Below are 25,842 nucleotides of genomic sequence, written 5' to 3' on the forward strand. Positions count from 1 at the left end.
GAAGGCCACTTCATAATATTAAAGGGAGAAATCCAACAAGAAGAAATAATTCTGGTAAACATATACGCTCCCAATATAGGAGCACCCAAATACATAAAAAAACTCCTGGAGGATATCAAGGGAGAGATTAATAGCAATACAATCATAATAGGAGACTTTAATACCCCACTATCACCACTGGACAAATCCTCTAAACAAAAAATCAGCAAAGAAACAGCAATCCTAAATGACTCACTAGACCAGATGGAATTAATTGACATCTTCAGAACATTTCACCCCAAAGCCACAGAATATACATTCTTCTCAAGTGCACATGGGTCATTTTCAAAGATAGACCATATGCTGGGTCACAGGCAAAGTCTCTTCAAATTCAAGAAGATAGAAATTATATCAAGCATCTTCTCAGATCACAGTGGCATGAAACTGGAAATCAACTACAATAAATACAATCCAAAGAAATCAAACACATGGAGACTAAACAGCATGCTATTAAACAAGGACTGGGTCACCAGAGAGATCAAGGAAGAAATAAAAAACATCATGGCAACAAATGACAATGAAAACACAACAATCCAAAATCTATGGGACACAGCGAAAGCAGTCTTGAGAGGGAAGTTCATAGCTCTACAAGCCTATTGCAAAAAACAAGAAACAATGGTAATAAATTACTTAACCCTACAACTCAAAGAGCTAGAAAAAGAGCAGCAAGAAAAGCCCAGTGTAACCAGAAGGAAGGAAATAACAAAGATCAGAGCGGAGATAAATGACATAGAGACCAAAGAAACAATACATAAGATCAACAAAACCAAGAGCTGGTTCTTTGAAAGGATAAACAAGATTGATGGACCTCTAGCCAGGCTCACCAAGAAGCAAAGAGAGAGGACCCAAATAAACAAAATCAGAAATGAAAGAGGTGAAATAACAACAGACCCCGCTGAGAATCAAAGGATTGTTACAAAATACAACGAACAACTCTATTCCAACAAACTGGACAACCTGGAGGAAATGGACATATTCCTAGAAAAATATAACCTTCCAAAAATAAATCAAGAAGAATCTAAACAGCTCAACAGGCCAATAACTATGGACGAAATTGAAGCAGTCATCAAAAAGCTTCCGGCAAACAAAAGCCCGGGACCTGATGGCTTCACAGGAGAGTTTTACCAAACATTCAAGGAAGAACTAAAACCTATCCTCCTCAGACTATTCCAAAAAATTCAAGTGGAAGGAACACTTCCAAGCTCCTTCTATGAAGCCAGCATCACCCTAATACCAAAACCAGATAAAGACAACACAATGAAAGAGAATTACAGACCAATATCCCTCATGAACATAGATGCCAAAATCCTCAACAAAATTCTAGCAAATCGACTCCAGCAGTACATCAGAAAGATCATACACCATGACCAAGTAGGATTTATCCCAGGAATGCAAGGATGGTACAATATCCGCAAATCAATAAACGTGATACATCACATAAACAAATTGAAAGATAAAAATCACATAGTCATATCAATTGATGCAGAAAAAGCATTTGACAAAATCCAACACCCCTTCTTGATAAAAACTCTCAACAAGGTGGGAATAGAAGGCTCATACCTCAACACAATATAAGCTATATATGATAAACCCACAGCAAACATCATACTCAATGGACAAAAACTAAAAACATTTCCCCTAAGAACAGGAACAAGACAGGGATGCCCACTCTCACCACTCCTGTTTGACATAGTACTGGAAGTATTAGCCATTGCAATTAGACAAGAAGAAGAAATAAAAGGCATCCAAATTGGAAAAGAACAAGTAAAGCTGTCTTTATTTGCAGACGACATGATATTGTACATAAAAAATCCGAAAGACTCCGTCAAAAAACTAATAGACTTAATAAATGAATTCGGCAATGTAGCAGGATACAAAATTAACGCCAAGAAATCTATGGCCTTTCTATACACCAATAGTGAACTTACAGACAGAGAGACTAAAAAGGCAATCCCATTTACCATCGCACCAAAAAATTTAAGATACCTAGGAATAAGCTTAACTAAGGAGGTAAAAGACCTATACACGGAAAACTACAGGACACTGAAAAAAGAGATAGAGGAAGACGTAAACAGATGGAAGAACATACCATGTTCATGGATTGGTAGAATCAACATCATTAAAATGTCCATACTACCCAAAGCAATCTACAGATTCAATGCACTCCCCATCAAAATACCAACGGCATATTTCACAGACCTTGAAAGAACTCTCCAAAAATTCATCTGGAATAAAAAAAGACCCCGAATAGCCACAGCAATCCTGAGAAAGAAGAATAAAGTAGGAGGGATCTCAATACCAGATTTCAAGCAGTATTACAAAGCCACTGTTCTCAAAACAGCCTGGTACTGGCACAAGAACAGACATATAGATCAATGGAACAGAATAGAGAATCCAGATATCGACCCAAACCACTATGCTCAATTAATATTTGACAAAGGAGGCATGAACATACAATGGAATAAAGACAGTCTCTTCAATAAATGGTGTTGGGAAAATTGGACAGATACATGCAAAAAAAATGAAGCTTGATCACCAACTTACGCCATACACAAAAATAAACTCAAAATGGATACAGGACTTAAACATAAGACGGGAAACCATAAAAATACGAGAGCAATCCACAGGCAGCAAAATCTCAGACATATGCCAAAAGAAATTCTTCACTGACACTGCCCCTAGGGCAATGGAAGCTAAAGAGAAAATTAACAAATGGGACTACATAAAAATAAATTGGAGAACATTATGTTAAGTGAAATAAGCCAGTCAATGAAAGAAAAATACCACATGATCTCACTCATTTATGGATAATAAAGAACATTATAAACTGATGAACAAAAAGATAGATACAGAGACAGTAAAGCAACAGACTTTCAAATTACAGGGGGAAGGTTAAGGAGAGGTGGGGGAGATAAGAAATCAAACGAAGGACTTGTATGCATGCATATAAGCATAAACAATGGACGCAAAACTCTGGGGGGTGAGGGCATATATGGGTGTGGGGTGGGGGGGGGAATGGTAAGATATGTACACATATAATACCTCAATAAAAAAAAAAGGTTACATGAGATACGAACGGTCTGAGTCATTTACCCAATATCTTTAATTTTACCATCAGAAATGCCTTGTAAAACCTTCAAAGGGACAGGCAAGCCCTGACTGGGTGGCTCAGTGGGTTGGGGCATCCTCCCATACACCAAAAGGTTGTGGGCTCGATTCCTGGTCAGGGCACCTAGCTAGGCTGCAGGTTCGATCCCAAGTCTGGGCGCATATGGGAGACAACCGATCAATGTTTCTCTCTCCCCCTTCCTCTCTCTCTAAAAGAAATTAATTGAAAAAAAGTTGATACACAAGGATATATATTTTTAAATAGATACAGACAAAATGCACTTTCATACTCAAACATGCGGGGAGCGAGCCCTTGCTGGGCCAGGTCACAATGCCTGTCCCCCATCTTTCCCAGGAGCACACAGTTCAACACCAAGTCAGCGCCCTCTCACCAGGCCGCCCTCAAGTCTGCAGTTCTGCAAAGATAAACCTGAGCGAAAGCAAGGAACGGAGAAGCTGGATGGCTCCCTGCCTATCTGAACAACAAAGCCACTTCCCAAATTCATGGCCGAGGGCGGGTTAGCCATCACCAGGCTTCTCCCTGCACCGGGCAAGCAGGAGGGCCCAGAGGACCGACAGGTCACCTTCACTCGCTCCCAGCAGCCACGCACTTTCACACTGTAAATGGCACTTTGTCCCTGGGAACGACCTGCCCAACCCTTCCCAACTCCACGCGCCATCCCACCCCTGGAGCCAGAAGAAAACAGGAAGACTGGGTTGTTGTTTGCGTGTTTTCATAGGTTCCGCGGGTCCACTTCGAGGTGGGCTTTGTTTTTGAGACAAGAGAATTCAGTTCTAAAGCAGCCCCTCTCCCCATCTCATACAGGGGAAACCCATTCCCCCTGAGACACACTAGGAAGCATTGCTGGTGCTGGAACTCCACGTCCAGAAAGGCGCTGAGAAGTTCCCTTAGCTTCTGCGGGTCTCCAGAGCGCCGGGCAACTGGAAGCCGAAAGGCGGTAAATACTGATGGGCTGATGGCAATCCAGAAGCTGGGCTGGCGGCAGCTGCTGGGCTGTGTTGCCCAGTGATCAGGGCGCGGGTCCGAGGAGTGCAGAACCCAGGGTCCACAGAGGCGCACGCGGCTGGGGCGGCTCCGTCCACCCCTGGGCACGTGGGAGCGTCTCTCCCCGGCCTCCGGGCAGCCCCCACAGGTGCAGGCTGCTGCCCGCCAGACCGCGAGTGGCCAGGGACCCCGTCAGGCTCCTTCCCAGAGGGGGAGTGGAGGGGACCCGGAACAGAAGCCATGTACACTCTGGCGGCGCCCGGAGCCAGCAGGGCTGGGAGCCCCGAGGAGCGGCGGGGTGGGGGTGGGGGGCGCCCGGACCCGCACACCTATCCGTGGCCCGCAGGCCACCTCCCCAAGTTGATCAGGCAGGACTGGGCGCGTCCTGGAGCCCTGGGCGCGAAAGCTCGACTCCCTCCGGTGCCCAACCCCCTCCGAGCCCCCCGCCCGCCCGCGGGCTGTCACCGCGCGGGGCCCGCGGGCTGTCACCGCGCGGGGCCCGAGGTCGCCCTACCTTGTTGATGACCAGCGGCTCGCCGTGCTCGCGGCCGCCCTTCAGGGTGAAGCCACACGGGGCGCCGCCGTTCAGCTGCACCTCCACCAGGCGTGCGCCTTCCGCAGTGCGCCCCTCGGCCTCGGCCTCAGCCGGGCGATCGGGCCGCGCGTGGGGCTCGGCGCCCTCCATGGCACAGGGCGCGCAGGCAGCCAGGACCCTGAGACCCCGGGCCAGCGCCCATGCACCCCTGGAGTGCCGGCTGGCCGAGGCTGGGAGGCTGCGGATGCCCGCCCAGCCGCTGGCCACCAGAGAACTTGCACTGCAACTTGAGAGCAATGTACCTGCTGAGTCGGGAGGGAGCAGGAGGGTGGAAGGAGGGGCGGGGCGGAAGGAGGGGCGGGGCGGAAGCAGGGGCGGGGCGGGACCTGCAGGGGGTGGGGCGGAACCTGCAGGGGGTGGGGCCCTCCAGTCACTGGGTCGCGCAATGCCTTGTGGGAGTCCACGCAGCGGCCTGGCCGTTGACGTGGCGTCAGGGGGCGTGCCAGGTCCCTCATATTTGAAGAGGAGCCGCCCTGCTGCCTGAGCCCCAGCCTTGCCCGCACTCTGTCCTTTAGCGGCTCCGTGAGCCCTTGGCTGACGGACACTCGGAGGCCGTGACACGAAGAAGACACCCCCAAAGCCCATCTACTCTCCGGGCGGAGCCCCCGCCCGAGGAACGCTCAGGAGGTAAGTGTCCCGGCGGCGGCGTTTCTTTCTGCTGCGCTGGGATGGGAGTCGCTCCGTGTCCCCTGGTTGTAATAACGTGACCCTTTAACGTGGGAAATAATCATTGTGGGAAATGTTTGTTGTATTTTGTAATTTCTAAAAGTGTTTTAAGTGTTTCGGTTACATTCTTGTGTCCTTGTAGAGGGTCTTGGGGTGCGAATGAATTTGTGTTTGCTTCTGGTAATGGTAATGGAGGTGTGTGTAGTGCAGTGAGGAAAGTTTTGATTTCATGGAGCCTGGGTGTGTGGGAAATGTGACAAAATACTGTTGGTGGGATGTCTGTATCCAATATGCTTTGAGCCTGAGGTGAGACTAGGGCTTGTTTGCCTTTGTGTAGTATTTTTCCTCGTGTGGGGTAGGCTGGGGTCACATTTCCTGTGACTCCTGCAATATGTCCTGTAGGTCCTTTTGTAAGGCCGTGACGACCCTGTGGCAGAGCGACGACCCCAAATCAAACGCCGAACTCGAGTCTTGATGCAAAAGCAAGAGGTTTCTTTTATTCAAGCGCAGCGCAGGGACTCACAGGCAGCAACTCTGACAAGAGACTGCTGACCGGAGCCCTGAGCCAGGGTTGATTACAAGCTTTTATGGGCAAAAACCACACGCAGGTGGGGGTGGAAAGGTGGGGGAGATGGCCCGTTCTCGTGGGAACGGAATGCTTTATCTTTAACAGAAAGCTCGTAAAAACAGGAGTTTGCTTTAACAGAAACTAGAAGCCAGGATGTCTTTAATTTGTTTCAACAAAGACCAGGACATTTACTGATAAGCACTAAAGGGGAGTTCAGCACGCTCTTTTCTGGGAACTGAACTATGCCCACTTAATCTTAACTATCTCTGCCTCCCAGAACAGCCTCCGGAGCGCCAGCCCTGAGAGTGCATCCTTTCATTCCCCCCTTTTCTTTTTGGGGAGTTCCAATCATGGAACTTTTGTAGTATAATAAGGGGACCCATCAGGGTGGATATGAGGGTGGTGAACCAAGGGGATCGGCTGTATCAATTTTTCAAACTATTCTATTGTCCAAGCAAGCAAGTGTGTACAAAAGCCAGAATAGCAGGGTTAAAATTCAAACAGCAGTTTTTATCTAAGTATGGTTGCTATTATACTTCAGTACCATGGTCCCCATCAGTACTGTCCTCACTGAAGTCCAGTTCCCCTCCTGCAGGTGTCGAGTCTCCTCTTGGCCTGCGTGGAGCCCAGGCTAGGGATCTCACGGGTGAGGCTGCTGGTTGCCAGGATCTAGGCCGTTTCCTGGTGCAGGAGCTGGGAGTGGTGTAGCCAGATCTGGGTGCTGTTCATTTTAATAACCGTGGGCATGCCCAGGATAACAGTGTAGTATCCCTTTCAGGTTGGGGTGAGTCCTTGGGCAGTGAATTTCTTTACCCATACCGAGTCCCCGGGCTGGAAGGGATGTACAGGGTCCGCGGTGGGCACTGGCAGTGCATCTCGAACAAGCTTATGGGTGGCTCTCTGGGTATAGAGCCTGTAAGGACTTAAGGAAGGGAATGGTTATGAATTCCAGCTTTCAGTTTCTTCCTGTCCCTGGAAAGGAAGCGGTGGGGGGATGTCTATCATATATGATCTCTAAAAGGGGGAAACCCCTACCGGTAGGGGGTACACCTGGCCCATAAGAGGGTGAAGGGCAGGAGGTTGGTCCAGTTTTCACCGGTTTCTAGGACAAATTTAGTTAAAGTACTTTTAGAGTCCTGCTCATGCCTGTCCAGATTCTGGGCCTAAGGCTTGAGCTATACCCAGAAATACCTTGGCTATAAAGGCGGGGCTGTTATCTGATCCTATGACTACTGGCAGCCCGAAGCTAGATATAATCTCCTGGAGTAATTTCTGTGGGGCCCGAATTCTCAGGGCGACCCTCTTACCTTGCTTAGTATTTACCTGTGCACAAACTGTATTTCTAGTGACTATGCTTTTAATTATTTTATCTAAGAGTACCTGCCTTGCAGAAGTTCAGAAGTCTTGGTGATGCTAAGTGGGTAGCCTGGTGTAACTGGGCAACTCACGTCCGACCTAGAGCCTCTGGGACCAACAGTCTGTCATCTGGTAGGATCCACCAACTATCTGGTCCTTTGATGGCTTGCTTCTGTTCTGCCAGTTTCTCCTCTTGTTTGGTGTAAGAGGGGGTCTGCGTAGGTCCAGGTACGGCAGGGTTACTAAAACTGAACATAACTGCTCCCAACCGTGCTGTCAGGTCTGGGCGAGCTGTTCATACTGCGTCTGTTACCTCTGTGCAGCCCTGCATAGGTTCCTCTGGACTATCATCTGGAAGCAGGCTGTCAGGGTTGGTGGCCAGTGTCTTATGGAACCGGACACAGGGCTGGTCTAGGAGAAGAGCTTGGCACTGGGTGATCCTGGTGTTTGATATTCATCTCTTCAGAGTACCTCAAAGGAGGGCCTCCACACCATGGGGTGTTGTCAGGGCTAGTTCCTAGCCCAGAGTCTACTTATCTGCCTCCTTTACCAGCAATGCTGTGGTGGCCACTGCCCAGAGGCACGCTGGCCACCCTGCTGCCACGGGGTCTAGCCTCTTAGCAACAGGTCTCTTCCAGGGACCTAGAGTCTGAATGAGAACCCCTTTGGCAATGCCCCTTACCTCACTCACGTAGAGGTGGAAGGGCTTCGTGACGTCTGGCAAGGCTAGGGCAGGTGCTGAGACGAGAGCCCTCTTTAGCTTCTCAAAGGCCTGTTGTTCCACTTCGGTCCAGTTCAGTGGATGCATTCCCCTAGTACTTGAGTACAGAGGTTTAGCAATCTCCGCGAGCCCCGATATCCACAGGTGGCAGTATCCAACTGCCCGTAGGAATTCCCGCTCCGTCCCCCTCAAAGGATATGGTGGCACATCCAAATAGTTTCTGCAGGAGGTCATGTCTACATAGGGGGTACGGACATTCTCGCATGATCAGAAATGAATGCGTCACCGTGTCCTTTCGAGGTCTACAGTCCTTTTTGATGTCTAAGGAAAACAGGCAATTTGTCCGGTGGCTCCCTGGACTGATGTCTTCTTAGAGGTTACGGGTCCCATCGGCTCTGTCAAGACTGAATAGGCTGCCCCAGTGTCCACCAGGAAACTAACAGGTTTGCCCCCCACTTGTAAGGTTACCCTGCGCTTCTGGGGGCTCAATGGAAAGGAGCCCCAGTCCTGTCAGTTCTCTTCCTCTAAGTTAAAGACCTTTGGAGTCTGAGTCTCCCCTTTTGCTTCTCTAGGTAACCTGCCAGGATATTTTCTCTTGCAGTGCCCCCGCTTCCTATTTGCTGCTGGCCTTTTCTTTCTTTTTACTTTTCTCTGTTCTATCTTATCACATGCACAAACCTTTACAAAAATCTTCACAATTTCAAATTAGCCTTCAAACCTTTCTTCTATGTCCTTCAAAAATGCATAACCATGCCTCAGACCTTCTATTAAGTATTTCTAAACATGTCTAGCAATCAATGTTTCAGTATTGTATGCTAGAAAAGGCAGCGGGGGAGGGAGCAGGCTCTGCAGCCGGTTCCCAGGCTAGCCAGGCCTCTAGCCGCTTGAGTCCCAAATGGCCACATTCTTCCTACAGATAATGATCTCAGATTCTGATAAGCCTGAAAAGGGGAATTACTAGCTGTGCCTTCTTTAAGCCCCCTAACAGAACATGGCTTTAAGTCCCCTAACAGAACACGGTGAAAAGTGTCCAAGGAGACGTCAGGGGTTCTTGGGTCTCATTGGGGCGCAGGGGGTCACAAGGGAATTTCCCTTTTCATCGCTGCCTCCAGCAGCTACTCAAAACAACCCCTGGAGGGGATGGACGCTGGGTGGGCAGAGGCAGGGAGCGCGGCGCGGGTCCCAGGTGGCGAAGGAAGGCTCCCACCGAGGCGTTTTCATCTGGCAGTCCACTCTCTGTTCCCACTGGGAAAAGCGCTTGTCTCCTGCCAATGAAGGTGGCATGGGGGGTGGGGGGGAACCAGTGACCCTTACACTGCAATCAGACTCCCTGACCTTTCTGAAAAGCCCCTCTGCTTGAGTGTGTTTCTATTAAAATTACTGATTTTAAAACTATAATTTAAGAGTTGACACATACACACAAGGACCAAGTGGCCCACAAAATATTTTTCTTTCCTTCCTAAAGATTTTACAATGTGCTGTAATCATTAATCACATCAAAGTTAAATGGCCAATTGAGACAAACACTTCTGAGACCGTTTCTCCACCACTGATTCAGACTGGGTGGCAGCAGGTGTCAGAAATAAGATTCATTCAGTTTTTGAGCTTGCTGGGCAGACTTGGTGACTTTGCCAGCTCAAGCTTCCTTCTTATAAATAGTTAACTTTAAAACTTGGTCCCTGATTTTAACCTCTTGGACCACAATTGTTACAACGTTATACCTTCAAATTAATAAACTTAGACAGAACTTTTGCTAGGCGGGCCGATTCCCCCTCTGACAGAGAGCAAACACCCCTGGGAAAAAAGAAATCCCAGTGGCCACTCAGGGCGATTTGCTATGTGTCAGAGCACCCAGCCTTAAACAAATTAAATGTTTCTTATTTCTTTTTATAGATTTCTATATATGAACAAATAATTATAACCAGGCAGATAACAAAATATCAAATAAACATCTGTCCTTATATCATTTCAGTAAACAAGTATTCTTACATTCTTGGGATCTAAGCAGATAACAGGAATACTGCCTCTAAGTCCCCTGATGGGGGCCTCCTTTTCCTACCGTCGCTTTTTCTGGCTTCTGCCATAGGCCAGTTGGCGGGACCAGTGTGTTGAAGGAAAAGTCATCCTGCAGTCCGGCTCGGGGAGGGACAGGTTACACATAGAGCGTTATATCAGGAGAGGCAGAACCTTGATAAAAGCTCAGTAATCCAATTACACAGTCAAAGGTTACACAGGAAGGGAAGAACCACTCAATGTCCTCTCCTCTGAGAGGATTTTAACAAACTGATAATAAACTGACAAAACCTTGACAAATGAAAATTCAATAAATAATATATACATATAGGGCCCAATTATGACAGAAAATATAAGACAAAAAGACAAAACAAACAGTCCTGATACCGATATGACAAAACACAAAACAAACACCTGTTGAGAGGGAGAGCCTCCAGCCCCTTCTGGGGGGTCCCTTTCTCCTCTCGCAGGAGGAGATTTCTTGTGAGCTGAAAGCCTGGATGGCTTCCTGAAAGAAAAGATTTTTAATCCAGTTACAGATGCTATTAGAATCAGAATGAGAGAGGAAGGGAAAGATCAGGTTATGTCCTCTATGAGGATCCTAATAACTGAAAACAGTAAGTTAAACAAACGGTTAACGGGGTCTATAAAGAGTTAATAGTAACTTCAGCCTTAGTTTCACGTTGGACTATGATGTCACAGGCAGGGACAGGGCCTTGAAAATCTCTCCTCCCAGCGAAGCTGTTAGCTGGGAGTCTCCCAGCACCAAAAGAGATAAGGAAGCTGTAAATAAAAGTTCTTTTGTTCTTTGAAATGTTATAAATGGATATTTTTAAATCAACCTTAGGACTTTAAAATTCAATTTAATACAGTAAATTCACAAATCAGAGCAAACTGAAACCTTCATTTATACAAACAGAGGAATTTTTATTATCTAAGTGGGCTGATTCCCTCTCTGACGGAGAACAAAGGACTCTGAGAAAAAGGTGTCTCAGCAGCTGATAAAGACCTTTGTATTCCGCCACAGCAGGTCCGCCCCATCTTTAAATAAATTAAAAGCAGAAAGAGACAACAAATACTTTTATATTTATATATTTATATACCAAACAATCTGAGGTTTTGACTCCTATTAGATATTTACCAGAGTTTAAACAGTCACCTGATTAATTTGCCTGAGGAAGCTCTATGGCCTCCGGGTGGGGGGGGTTAAGCTCCCCTTTCCACTCACTTGGAGTGGACTGAGTCTATCTCATAACGTCCGTCCAGTAAGTCCACAGAAGTCCACAGAAAGACACAGAAACCAAACAGACAAAGACACCTGGGAACAGCTGGACGATGTGCCAACCAGCGGGAGCGACCCGCTTCGTCCCAGAGTTTTGAGGGAAAGCCACTCCCCTCCAGACTGGGGTTTTTACACCTCCCCAGACGGGGGTTTTTACACCCCCCCAGACGGAGACTACCAGGCGTCCCTGGCTCTCCTCCACCCTTGGGGCGTCCCCCAGGGCTGCAACCTGTGGTCCTCCAGGCACGTCTACCGACTACTGCTCGGTCACTCTTACGAGTCGCCGAACGGCTGCAAAACCAGAAGTGTGCACACAGAACCAGACCAACTGAAACACAGGACAAAGACAGACAACAATGAACAAAACACTCAGACAACGGGCCCAACGAGACTGAAACAATGACCTAATATAACCAGACGGACGGACTCCCGTCCTCCAGATTGTCCGGCCGGACTTCAATCCGCCCGTCGCCGGACACCCGACGACGACCAATTTTACTCGGTCGTCTCCTGAATCTGGGGCGTCCCCCAGTTTGACAGTTTTTCTGACCGGACTCTAACCGGTCAGAGGAGCCCTCTCCTTACAGAGAGAACAACCTGTCACCAGAACCAGAAATAACCAGAAATACTGAAACAATTATCAGACGAACCGGACAACAGACAACAAAACAAGGGGGCCCCTTTACCTCCAAGGTCGGTTCTGACGTTTGAGGGGTGGTCGATCAATCTCGGTGGAACCTCCAAATGTAAGGCCGTGACGACCCTGTGGCAGAGCGACGACCCCAAATCAAACGCCGAACTCGAGTCTTGATGCAAAAGCAAGAGGTTTCTTTTATTCAAGCGCAGCGCAGGGACTCACAGGCAGCAACTCTGACAAGAGACTGCTGACCGGAGCCCTGAGCCAGGGTTGATTACAAGCTTTTATGGGCAAAAACCACACGCAGGTGGGGGTGGAAAGGTGGGGGAGATGGCCCGTTCTCGTGGGAACGGAATGCTTTATCTTTAACAGAAAGCTCGTAAAAACAGGAGTTTGCTTTAACAGAAACTAGAAGCCAGGATGTCTTTAATTTGTTTCAACAAAGACCAGGACATTTACTGATAAGCACTAAAGGGGAGTTCAGCACGCTCTTTTCTGGGAACTGAACTATGCCCACTTAATCTTAACTATCTCTGCATCCCAGAACAGCCTCCGGAACGCCAGCCCTGAGAGTGCATCCTTTCACTTTCTTTGGTTCTGCATTGAAATGTTTCTGTAAGCGGTGGTTTCTTTCAGCAGGGAGACCTGCCAGCCGGTGTCTATTACAAGATTTTACATTGTAATGGCCCGCTCCCCAGGGAGATTTGGAGGGATATGTATGGTCTGTGGTCATGGATGGTGTGGAATGGTGAGTCTGTAACCAATGGGGGGTTACTGAATATAGGCACCTTGGGTGGGGTTTCCTCAGGGTCTGGAGTGTAGAAGTCATGTTCTGGCATTGGTGTCCGGTATGGCCCCCCTCTTGCCGAACTTGCTGCTCGCCGGGGGCCTCTCCAGTTTCCCTGATTCTGTCTGAAGGGGTTTTGACTATTTTGAAATGGACTGTTGTCTTGAGTCTCTGTCCTGAAGGGTTGTTTTTTTTTTTGTTTTGATTTTGTGGTTGGATTGCTGGGTTTCTGCTGAATGGGTGGTTATTACCTCTACATGGGTTATTTTAAATGGGTTGTTATTATTATTATTATTTCTGAATTTATTATTGTCCTTGAAGAACAGATTGTTCCTTCTCCAATAATAAGCATGTCCTTGTCTGTATTGGTCATTCTGCCTGTTTTGATTGGTTTGGGGTGTTTTTAAGGGCTGTAGAGGTCCTCTATACCTTTGCATGGGAAAGGAGTATTTCTTTGATTCCTCTACCGCGAAGGCGAATTTCTTTTCTGGTGATAGGTCTTGGTGCAGTTGGATTTTCCTTTTAATATGCTCTGCGGTGTCGGACCTTGCGATAAGGTTTTGAAGCTGCATTTTGTAGCCATCTGGAGCGTTTCTTATTAGTACCTTGACTATCCCTTCTACATCTCAGTTTTCCCATGGTGAGCTCACATCTGGCTTATAGAGGCCAGTTAGGATCACCAGTTTCCGTAATTGGGCCTGTAATTGTGTAGGAGACTCCCAGTGTGCTGAAAACTGTCCCGAAGACAGGTCCACTGATGGAAACGCTCTTCTCCATGCATCTCCTATCCAGCTCCAGAATGATCTTCCTGTATTTGAGAGTTGTTCTGCAGTTTCCTTTACTGCTGTTTTTAACTTGGCTACTTCTGTTGCATCTATCACTGCTGTGAGTTCATCTGCACTTAACATAGACGTGTGGCCTCCAAGTTCGTATATTTTTACAAGCCACTCTACGTTCATTAATTCCCCTTTAATTAATAATTTTCTGAGTTCCGCTAGTTCCTGCCTTGAAAATGAGGTGAATTCTACCGATTCCTCAGTCCCTTCATTTTCAGATTTTATTACCTTCTTCTTTACTACTCCTGGCTTGCTGGAGCATTTTGCAACTGCCTTCTGTGCCGGTGATCTTCCCTGGTCGGTGTCCTCCTGCAGGTGATGGATGGTCTGCAGTACTATTCCTACTTCCTGCTGTGGTGGCGCCCTTTCTATTGTTGGAATCAGAATGTTAGGATCTACCATGTTTTGGTTGAGGCCTGGGGCTGTGTGCATTTTATATTTGGCCCTCAGGGCGTCCTCTACCGGCCTCCATTTGCTTTCTGGTAGTACGTTAGGCTCGGTAGGGTCATTTCTTTTGAAAAGCTTGTTAAAGAAGTTTTAACTTTCTGCATGGTGTTGAATGAGACGGAGCCTTGGTCCGTACCTACCCAACGGACAGAATCCTTGTGTATGCGGGGTGTTCCTATTGCAGTATGTGGTTTCTAGATGGAGAGTTGTTACTTTTTTTCGAAAATTAGAGAGAGTTTTAGCTAGTTTCTTCAAAATTTTGTTCATAAATTCGGCTCTGCTGTAAATTTATTCTTCAAAAGGTTTCATTTTCCTTTACTTTCCGTTTCCCTTAGTTGAATTCCTTGAATTTGAAGGGGAGTTTCGATTTTGGACCGAACCTAGACGACCCGGTGGTGCTCCGGGGTCGAGTCTCCGGATCGGGAATAGGTCGGTTGGTGTAATCCGCCATCTGGGCTCCTCTTGCACAGAGAGACTGCTAGGACCCCCGGCATTGGCCTTCGGGAGTCAGCCTCTCCTGGGTATGCCCTCACGGTGGACGACCACTGACCTGTGTCCTCAGAGACTAGTTCGCTTTCGGTCGGTGCCAGATTAATGCCCTTTACACTCGGTGGTCGTTTCCTTCATACTCCCACCGGAACCTGAGTGGTTTTGCCAATTTTAAATCCTTATCCGCCTGCGCTGCGGAGAAATGTGTTTTGGAATCCTGCCAACTACGCCACCCCTGCTCTGCAGCGCGGCCAACCTAGGCTGGACGCCGAGCTGGTCTGCTGGTTGAACTGCAGCCACTGTCACCACCAAGGTGGCCTTGTCTGACCGGAGAGCCGGGCCCAGATATGGCTGACCTTGGTCAGCTCCCGCCATAGCCTCCTCATGAGACCCGGGGATGGGTTGGATGGGTTGGGGGGCATCTTGGTCGGCTCTCAGGGAGGGGGGGGCGTGTGGGGAGGCAGGGGTGGCCATCGCGGTCTAGGCCTGGGCTCCTCCTCAGACAGGAGCGGAACCCTGTGTGAAGGGCGGGGGGAGGGGCAGGGGTGGCCATCGCCTGGGCAGAGGCTCACCTCAGAGGCTCCAAGCACAGAAGCAGGCCCCCTATCCACCGCCACTCACCCCTGCATCGCTACCTAGGGGCCCAACCATCCCCCCCCCCAGACCCTTGGGGTTTGAGAGAGGAGGCGCGAAAGAAAGGCTAAGGGAAGCAGATGGTGCCCTCAGCTCTGTCAGCTCTGAGTGCCCGAGGTTCTCCCTCCCATCTCCATCCTTCCCACGGCCGCTGCGGCGGGGACGGGGAGTTGTGGGTGGGCAGCAACCCACAGGGAAGCGGGTGTGAAGGACCTGCCAGTCCTGGGAGGGATCCAACATGTGTGGGAGGGGAGCGAGGGGAGGGTGGGGTCCCAGTCTGTCCCTCTGACCCAGCGGCCTGGCAGGGCAGCTCAGCCCTGTGAGGGGTCATGGGGTTCAGGCAGGGCGTTGGGACTCCCTGAGACCTGACTGCCCGGACCTGCACAGAAAGGCTTCTTCCCACTTTCCCGGGCGGGCCCTTACTTTATCAGGCCCGGGAGCGAGGGTGGGGGGAGGGGGCTAGACCCCTTTGGGACTGAGGGGCAGGCACGGCCTCCGTCCCAGCAGAGGGGCTGACACGCAGATGTCCCTGCGCAGGTGCCGCCCTCCATTGCCGCCCTGGGTGGGAGGCTCCGCTGTTCCAAACTGCTCTGTTTCCGGGGATTGGGGGGGGGGCAGGAGGCCGGCGACACAGACACTGTCTGGGGGTCAGCCCGGAGGTCGCCGGCCCCGCATCCACCACTGATCTTGAGCCTGCCCTGTAACCTTGCGTTGGCGCGCATTTCTTCAGGTGCCCTTCACTAACACTGAATGCACTTCCTTTACAGTGAGGAATTGGAGGAAATCCTTGACCAAAACGCAGGTATGATTTAGGAGGTAGTGTCATGAAAATAAACTGTTTCAGACCGTGTCCCATTGACAATGGGGAATGCTCACCAGGGGCGTGCATGACTGCCTTTTAAAGCCTTGGGACGCTTTTCTGTGGCAACTTTGAATCTCCCTCGCTCTCCGGAGCAAGCAGTTCCTCTATGGGACTCGTTTGCTTCCTTTAGCTCCCGAGGGGTCTGACTTCGCCCTTCCCCACCCCAACCAGGTAAAAAGAAGGAATTCTACCCTAGCGCCGAGCCTCCATTTCTCTGCAAATATTGACAGAATGTGACAGAGTGTTCAATAAATTATAGTCTGTGGGCCCTCAGTTGTGTGTCATAAACAACTTGTGGGCCGAGCAGCACCTATGTGCCTACGCAGGATTCGACTTGTGTGGGTGTTAGACATGGAGAGAAGGGCCTTTTGCCTCCTCTCACTAACTCACATTACCATCACATGAGCAGACTTCGCACAGTGCTGTCACATGACCCCTTGCGTAATCCTACAGAATTATGTCCTTTACATAGGCAGGTGCATAACAGCGACAAGGACCATAATAGCACTCAGTGCTTACGCTTACTCTGTGCCAGGCACTGTTGGGAGCTCTGGTTTGTGTTAATTCAGCGGTTCCCACGTTTTAGAAGCAAACCACTGTACGGAATACTTTTACATAATAACAGGTGTATGTATGCATACCATGTATGTAACAAACAACGTCTTGGTAAAACGGTGCTTATCCTTTACTACATGCAATGTATGCGGGTAATTAAAAACAATAAAGCCTTGTTCTCAGATACAGTAAGTATTTGTGTGATTTGGTTTCATAGATTTCCTTAGTTTCTCTTGTTCTTGTGTGTGTGGAGAGAACGGTGCTACCAATGCTGATATAAGAGTGATGCTTTTATCTTATACACGGGTACACTGGACGGCTGTGCGATATTACAAGAGTTTGCATGAAATAACCTCTATTCCACTTGGTGTGGCCGAGTGAATGACATATCCGGTTTTTATATCAGTGTTAAGTTTTCTCATTGTAGCTATTGTCTTTGACTTTCCTGGTTCTTTTCTTTGGTGCAGCAGCTTACATTGAAGCCTGTAGAACATCGGTTCTCAACCTGTGGGTCGCGACCCCTTTGGGGGTGGAACGACCCTTTCACAGGGGTCGCCTAAGACATCCTGCATATCAGATATTTACATTATGATTCATAACAATAGCAAAATTACAGTTATGAAGTAGCAACGAAATTAATTTTTTGGTTCGGGGTCATCATAACATGAGGAACTGTATTAAAAGGTCGTGGCATTAGGAAGGTTGAGAACCACTGCTGTAGAATATAAGTATTTGTCTCTTATACAGCGTCCAGCCCGGCTAGAGAGCGGAACACAAATACTGAGTAGGGGTGTCTGGGGATTGAGAAAATGGAAAAAGAGACAGACAGACAGACAGACAGACAGACACAGAGACAGAGGGGAAAGGCTGTGGCCGGTTGGGACACCTGGCCCTCTGATGGAAACACAGTGACACAGAGCCGGTGAAGCAGCGTGTTTATTTTATAAAGTATGATTCCAGGAAGTTTTACAAGAATTTAAAACAAAGGAAATTATGTGGAATCCTGGTTAAAGATCAAGCTGTAAATGTTTCATTCTTGTGGCTTCTTTGTAATCGTCACTCCTGGCTAAGCCCGGATAATGGCGTCCGTTCTTTGCGCCTGGCTGAACTTAAATAATGAAATCCATCCCCTGTCACTCGAGCTAAAGGACCAGGCTGACAACATACCTGCCTCTGGCATGGCATGTTTCTAGGACATGGTGCTGCCAATGCCACTGGACTCAGCTGACAGTAATGTAAGAAATGCTCATGTGCCTTCCCAGGTGCTCTCTACACACAGTTATACAATTAATGGTGGTGGTGTGGGTAACTAGACATTTACACAGCACAAGAAAGGAACCATGAATCTTGGTCGTTCAACTGATGCCTATTAAAAAATAATACTGTCTTTCTAGAACTGCTGAATGAACATTGCTCATACTGTCTTCAACAAGCAGGAAAAACGAATTTCACCATTACATGTTAATATGTATGTTTTATGTAGATTCTCTGAAAAGGACTTTTCTGAGGAAGGAAAAAGAACTATTCATGAAAGCAAACTCTTATGTGGATACAATTTCCGACAAGCTGCGAGACAACTACAGGAAGAGGCAGGAGCAAAGGTTGGCTGCCGGGCGTCAGGGGCAGGACTGTGCGTCACTTCTTAGTGTCCGTGGGGACAAGTCACTGAAGAGCATCACTGTCATTTCCTATGCGGTGACGTCCCTATTGAAAACTGTATTTGGCTCGATTTTTTTCAAAGCAAAAAACTCCATTATTTCTATAAAGTCACACACCTTAACTGAATGGAGAGGCATTGTCTAGAGGTCAATAAAGATAACCCTTTCTGCCTTTCAAATGACAATGGAGTTTTAGGGCTCCTAAAGGAAAACATATGTATATGACATATATGTATATACTAGAGGCCCGTTGCAGGAAGATTCCTGCAAGAGTAGGGCTTGCTGTGGCCTGAGCGAAACAGAGAAGGGAGGGAAGCCCTCTGAGGCGGGCAGAGGGCTTCCCTCCCTCCGCTACCTCCGCATCCCGCCTCCCGCCTCCCGCCTCCCGCCTCCTGCCGCCGCCGCCGCCCCGCCTCGCTATCCGCTTTCCCTCCCTCTTCCTTGTATACTGTCTTCGGTCTTTGCTCCACGCTAGAGTATGCAAATTAACCACCATCGTTTTTGTGTTAATTTGAATGCTCACTCTGATTGGCTGGTGGGCGTAGCAGAGTGATGGTCAATTTGCATGTTTCTCTTTTATTAGTGTAGATACTTGAGTCGCAATGCACGGAATTCGTGCAGGATTAGGTCTTCCTTCCCCAGGCTGCTGGCACCTTCCTCCCTCTGGAACCCTGGACCTGGGCTTCCCTCGCAGCCCAGGCTTCATCCAGAAGGTCGCCTGGAAGGATTCCCGGTCTAATTAGCATGCTATGCTTTTATTATTATAGAATCACTAGAGGCCCAGTGCACAAATTTGTGCACTGGTGGTACTTGGCCTGGCCAGCGATCGGGGCCATCTCTCCCAGGCCCGATTGGGGCCAGCTGGCTGGGGGGAGGGATCACGAGAGGTTGGCTGTGGGAGCACACTGACCACCAGGGGGCAGCTCCTGTGTTGAGCATCTGCCCCCTGATGGTCACTGCATGTCATAGCGACCGGTCAATCGGTCTTTTAGGCTTTTATAGGTATAGATAACATGCTAACTGAACGAAAGATAAGTGTAGTGTACTATTTAGCTATATCCGCTTATGTAAAGATAAGTGTAGTGTACTGTTTAGCTATATTCACTTCCCTACACTAATAAAAGAGAAACATGCAAATTGGCCATCATTCCTCTACGCCCACCAGCCAATCAGAGCAAGCATGCAAATTAACCCCCAAAAAAAGATGGCGGTTAATTTGAATACGCAGGCGCGGAGTGAAGACCGAAGACAGCACACAGGAGGAGGGAGGGAAAGTGGGGCGGTGGCAGGAGGGAAAGCACAGGGCGGCGGTGGCAGCTGTGGGATGGAAAGTGCGGGGTGGTGGCGGCAGCGGGAGCTCATGCCCCAGGAAGCCCCATTATTGCAGGAATCTTCCTGCAACGGGCCTCTAGTATTGTAAATATCTTCTAAATTTCCTGAACTGGGTTTATTCTTCATGTGCACAAGATATCTGTTGTGCCAAAGCGAGTAAAAGGTAAACTGTTCCCGTTTGGAAATGTTATATGATAAATGGGTATGCTATGTCCAATGATTCTGTTTGTCTATAGCTCAAACTGTAGGTTATTTTGCAAGAAAAAATGATCAAAACACTTTGTAGATGCAATGCCGTTTTCAGAAAAATTTATATTACCAGTAAATTCCCCTTCGTTTTCAACAGCCAAGCCATGTGAGAGAGCCTCCCACTTAGCCAGTTAGGGACACACAATCTTGAATGACAGGAAGGCACTTCATTTTCCTGTTTCCCACCCAGAGACTTCAGTTCCTCTTCTCCCTTCTCCTCTTCTTCCCTTTATGGTATAATTGTGTCAAGTGAAGTTTGTTTTGAATGTGCTGACTTTCACCTTAGCGACATGCAGTGTGACAGTGCCCGTCTCTATGTTTCCCAGGGAGGAGCTTGCCAAGGAATATAATAATCAATTAGAGACTTTGTTTGAAGACGTGGAGAGAGCTCAGAAGAACCTCACGTTAGCCGAGCAAAACTTTAAGGTTGGTATCAGGTTCTCGATTAGTTTATTGTAGGCAAGTCTCGAGCAGGATGGCGAGCCTGTTCATGTCTTGGACCCATAAGGAGAGCTGGGGTCCCGTTCCCATGGCTGGCTATGTGGTTGGGCCCCGATCACAGAAAAGCAGAGAAGTACAGGCATCCACCAGACTCGGGAAAGCCCTTCGTCTCTATTTGCTCTCGTGCTTGTGATTCTTGCAGTTTCCAAGAACAGAAATTTGCCAACTTGCAAAAGAGGGGTGTCTTGGTTTATCCGAGGAAGACCAGAGGGGCGGGCGGTTAGCTCCAGGTGCAGCTGCCTGTGCCTGGGCTCCGGTTGCTCAGCTGGTGTCTTCTGGGCTCTGCCTCCCTCTCCTTTCAGGCTCTCTCCATGGGGTCAGAATCTAGGCTTCCCATCCTAGATTCCCCACCGGGTTGGGACCCCAGTGGACGGAGACAAACCTTCCCGGGAAGCCATCTTTGTCGGGCACCTGAAGCAGAAAAGCCTCTGAAGGAGGAGGACTCATCCAGCCTGGATGCTTGGTTCATTGCTGGGCCAGTCACTGTGGTCAGGGCGTGGTCCGCGCTTGATGGACTGACCTGATCACCCTGGGGAGGGAGGACAGTGGAGGAGGTGCTGCTGTCTCAGGGCAGAGGGCAGTGTGTGGAAACGTCTCCTGAGAGGGGGGCCCGTGAAGGGACTTGGGAAGGCTCATTGCCAAGCCTCACTACGGGCCTGACTTAGGCTAGTGTCTCAGTGACTTATGAATCCATCCGGAGACTAGGATGCAATGCTAAGTAAGGCAGAGCAGCCGGAGGGCTGGGTGTTTCAGGGTGGGCTTTGGGCACGTACACGGACAGAGTGAGTAGGGGACAAGGTAACACAATGCAAGGGTGTAGGATTTATGATGGACCGTGAATTCACGCCGGAGGGAGGAAAGTGAAGACCCGGGTTGGCAATAGGGACACTGGGATGTGTGTGATGCAATGGGTGTTAAGTCTTGACGGAGTATTAGCCATCATGTGACAGGAGTGAGCTACAGACAGAGAGAGGTAGAGGGGGGAATGTTGGGGAACATGGAGAAACAGCCCACAGTACAGCGTGTTCACGACCCTGGGCTCTGGAACCATAATGTTTGGGATCCGGTTCTGATGGACTAATGAGTAGCCATGGGGCCGTGGGCAGATTGTGTATCGCTGAGTGTCAGGGTCCGCACCTACGAAGGGGACATAAGAAGAGCACCTTGGTCATAGGTTAGTTTTGAGGATACAGGGTGCCCTATGTAAAATAAGGTCATTGGAAACCTTTCTGGACAAAACCTGGCATATCGTTCCTATACTAGTACAAGGCTGCTCTCCTTCGTGTTGTATAGATGTTACAATTGTTGGGAGCGAGAGAATGCAGGGTACAACCCTGACAGGAAATGGCTAAAGTAGGGGAGAAGGCAACATTGTTTCTGGAGGTTAGGTGAAAGAACACAAAGGCCTCCATTACTGGGAAGTGCGTCTGCGTGGAAGCTGAATGGCCAATCGTTATGACGTGTCTAAATATTGTTCGGAAAGGATGTTTCCTACTTACTCACCTATGTTTTGAATATGGGTAAGAAAGGAACTGTTGTTCTCAAAGACTGATGTATACCAATATTGTGGTTTTTGTATTTTACTGGTGAGTACAAATGTCTGGAATCCTGTATAATAAAAGCGTACCGTGCAAATCGACTGAACGACAGAACGACCAGTCACTATGCTGTACACTGACCACCAGGGGGCAGACGCTCAATGCAGGAGCTGCCCCCTCGTGGTCAGTGCGCTCCTAGAGGGAGGGCCACTCACCCCCAAGCTGGGCTGATGGCTGGTGAGCGTAGCGGCAGCACTATGGGTGGCAGTACTATGGGTGTCCAACTGCAGCTTAGGCTGTCAGTCAGACATCCCCCAAGGACTCCTGGAATGCAAAATGGCCCAGGCCAGGCTGAGGGAATCTCCCCCCTCCCCCCTCCAGTACACGAATGTTCTGCACCGGGCCTCTAGTGTGTTATATAAGGGAACACAGAAACTGTTAAACGTACTGACTTAAAGGAATCCTTTTAACTTAATGCAGAATTACGTTTTGCTAAATATTAAGTTAACCATGTTTTATTTTCTTTTATACCTGTAGAAGGCTTTTTTAGAGCACCAAAGGTGTTTTCAAAAAGTGATAAAAAGGCTGCATCAGATCCATCAGGAAGTGAAAGCTGCACATAAGGAGCACAAACAGGTGTGTTGTATTTGGTAACCCAGTGCGTTCTTATAAAGCATCATGTATGTTTTGAAGTAGAAGCTAAATTGTTTCACGATATGTGGGAACAACATTTTAAGTTCTTAGCTATTTTCCATTTGGGTTTAATGACCTTGGTTTATCATAAATGCTAAATTTATTTTTATTTTTAGGATTTCTTAAGAGTGTTACAATATTAAAACAAGAAATGGTAAAGGGGGACTATTACCTAGGAATAGACACATTGTGATTGAAATTGATTCATTAATCCTAATTTCATTTTCAACAATCAGTTTTCAGGAGATGAGCAACGACTATCTTATGGATCATAAAAAGCCTATGTTGAGGTTCCAGTTTTCTTTCACTTCTGTTTCACTGGTTTATGCAAAATAGGAAATAGCGATTGTAATTATTGAATAGCTGTGTTATTTTCCAATACATTCTATGAGTGTCTGATGGCCCATTTGCTGTTAGAATTATTACAGCAACTCAAAGTGGCCCCGGATGCATGACAGTTAGGAAAAGCCACAGCAAGGCCAAAAGCTTATGAATTCAGGTTCATGTGCTGTTCCACTCTCACACCAGCAGATGGTCCTCGTGACATTGGCCTCTGCTCCACACAGACCCATACTTATGTAGGAGGTGATCGAATCCTGGATATGCCTCCTCTTCTGTGGATGGGATGTTCTTCTTATTAATCTTGTTCAAATACACGTTGCTCTGGCGCTGTTCAGAACTAACCGAAATGGGTTAAGTAAAATAGTAAGAGTTTGTAAAATAATCATTCTTTAAAAACTTCAGAAGCATACGTATGCAGTAGCTGTTTTACAGTTGTTTCCCTGTCGACAACGTGTTTACCCTAATGCTCTCTGGGAACCCGTCACTAATTGGTGTGAAGATTTGATAAAGTGCTAAGGAAGATTTCATCTGAAGTTTATTACTAAGTGTCAGCTCTGTGGTAGGAACTGGAGTGTTATCTGCGACTCCTGCAGAGTCCCTCATCCTTCCCATCCAGGTATCACCAGGCCCTGCCATTGCTACCTCTGCACTTGGACTTTAATTTCTTTCTTTGCATTCCCACTGCTGCTGCCCGCGTGCAGGACCCATCATTCCTAGCTGTGCTAGCAGTGAGCACTTTCCTGATTTCTCTCTTCTCCAGTCCATCCTCGGCAGCTCTGCAGTATCATGGTCCGATCCTATTCCTTCCTCCTGAGAGCCTGTCCTTAGCTTTGCATTTTACATTGTGGGGTATTCAGCATCTGCCCCATGGCTAGCCTCCCTTTGTGTCTCATGCTTCCCTTCTTTCTTCCCTCCCGCTCTCCAGATGAGTGGCTTTCTCTGAAGGAATGCACCATTACTTCCTGTGCTTATATTCCTCCTCTCGAATACTTTCCATTCCTTCTTTACCAGGTGAAATCTTACTCCTTTTCTCAACTAAATAATAATCTTCTTTATCACTACACAGTAATGGCCATATGTGTTTCCTTAATTGTTCTATAAGACCATTTTGAGTTGTGCTGGTATTTTTATTGACAGGTCTCTTTTGCTCACTCCTATAGGGGACGGAGGGCGGGGGAGAGTGTATTCCTTCCTAGGTCCCTCCACAGCACTTAACAGAGTGCTTCTGACAGGATGCACTAGGCGACTGTTGAATGAAGCGGAAAGGTTTAGAGCAGGCGTCCTCAAACTACGGCCCGCGGGCCACATCAGGTGTTTTTGCCATTTTGTTTTTTTACTTCAAAATAAGATGTGTGCAGTGTGCATAGGAATTTGTTATAGTCCGGCCCTCCAACGGTGTGGGGGACAGTGAACTGGCCCCCTGTTTAAAAAGGTTGAGGACCCCTGGTTTAGAGCATACGTTTGTTTTCCATAGCTTTCAGAGGTCCTGTGACAGATCATGTTATTCCCTGTTACACTGGCGGTCAGTCACTTAAGAACATTGTTAGCTGGTGTCTAGAAAGCTCACTATAGTTTTTAAATTGTGGTATTTCGTGATATGGGCCAGTCCAGCTTTTTCTTGTTTCTTTGCTTTTCCTTTTTTGCTCCAGCCTGACTGTGACTGTTCAGTAACCCATTGTGTCCAGTAAATCGTTTTCCTGTTACACTTCTACAATAATAACATTTGACTCAACTATAACATTAAAAATAAGAATTCTTAAGTGACTTTCATGCATTCATTATCATCTTTTTATTTGGGATAAATAATGAGCAGCCTGTGAATATTAACAGTTGCTACTTTTGAAATGTAATTGCACATGTTGAGAACGTGGGATGAAACTTAGTGGTTTATACCTCAGCTCTGCGCCTTGTTTCAGAATGTGGCATCCTTAACGACACTAGAGGAAGAGCATGTTGCCACAGAAATAAAAGAATTTAAAGAGGAATTGACCAAATTACACAAAACGCTTGTGAAAGATTTGGTAAGTAGTGTACACTTAATATTAAGAACTAAGGAGGGAAGTCAGCATTGGGGTATTTTGCTTGTCAAAATGTATATAATAATCGCCCAAATCGTATTTCCTTTCCAGAAACAGCAAGAGCGAACAAATCTGGCCTTTGTTAACTGACTAGTTGAGGACTCCAAAGAACAAACTGGCACTGAAGTTCCAAATGTCATTTAAAGACCGTTGTTTCACAATTAAGTGACACCTCTCCTTAGCTTTGTTTGTTTTTTAAATTTAATAAATATTTATTGTTGAGATTTTTACAATTGTTCCTCTTTTTCCCCCCCGCATAGCTCCCCTCCACCAGGTTGCTACCCCACCCTCTGCCCTTACCCCCCACCCCACTGTCCTCATCCATAGGTGTACGCTTTTTGTTCAGTCTCTTCCCGCACCCCCTACTCCCCATTTTCCCCGAGAACTGTCAGTCCACTCCCTTTCTATGCCCCTGATTCTATTATATTCACCAGTTAATACTGTTCATCAGATTTTTTATTCCCTTTGTTTTTAGATTCACTTGTTGATAGATATGTATTTGTTGTTCATAATTTTTTATCTTTCTCTTTTTCTTCTTCTTCCTCTTCTTAAAGAATACCTTTAAGCATTTCATATAATTCTGGTTTGGCGGTGATGAACTCCTTTAGCTTTTTCTTATCTGTGAAGTTCTTTATCTGCCCTTCAGTTCTGAATGATAGCTTTGCTGGGTAGATTAATCTTGGTTGTAGTTTCTTGCTGTTGATCACTTTGAATATTTCTTGCCATTCCCGTCTGGCCTGCATAGTTTGTGTTGAGGAATCAGCTGACAGTCATATGGGTGCTCCCTTGTAGGTAACTGTTTTTCTCTTGCTGCTTTTAATATTCTCTCTTTGTCTTTTGCTATTGGCATT

The 25,842-nt window shown here is 47.5% G+C and overlaps 1 protein-coding gene across 8 annotated transcripts; it reads left to right on the forward strand.

The window, feature by feature from the left end:
- The first annotated feature begins 5,195 nt into the window (after window positions 1-5,195).
- LOC307096471 (uncharacterized protein) lies at window positions 5,196-25,254 on the forward strand. 8 transcript variants are annotated; one of them, XR_013813294.1, is made up of 7 exons: window positions 5,196-5,375; window positions 18,084-18,201; window positions 20,166-20,265; window positions 22,416-22,514; window positions 23,316-23,529; window positions 24,830-24,934; window positions 25,043-25,253. XR_013813294.1 is itself a non-coding variant. In XM_079766122.1 (7 exons), the coding sequence occupies exons 3-7, from the start codon at window positions 18,128-18,130 to the stop codon at window positions 25,079-25,081; spliced, it is 417 nt and encodes a 138-aa protein (XP_079622248.1). In that variant the 5' UTR covers window positions 5,196-5,375; window positions 15,951-15,985; window positions 18,084-18,127; the 3' UTR covers window positions 25,082-25,251. The 8 variants fall into 8 exon arrangements, 5 of the variants coding, with proteins under 5 accessions (XP_079622248.1, XP_079622247.1, XP_079622244.1 ...); XM_079766122.1 differs by lacking the exon at window positions 23,316-23,529 and adding an exon at window positions 15,951-15,985 and having other exon boundaries at window positions 25,043-25,251; XM_079766118.1 differs by lacking the exons at window positions 5,196-5,375; window positions 23,316-23,529 and adding exons at window positions 5,835-12,739; window positions 15,951-15,985 and having other exon boundaries at window positions 25,043-25,251.
- The last annotated feature ends 588 nt before the right edge of the window (window positions 25,255-25,842 follow it).

The sequence above is a fragment of the Cnephaeus nilssonii genome (genome assembly GCF_951640355.1).
Source record: "Cnephaeus nilssonii genome assembly, chromosome: Y".
Taxonomy (NCBI): Eukaryota; Metazoa; Chordata; class Mammalia; order Chiroptera; family Vespertilionidae; genus Cnephaeus; species Cnephaeus nilssonii.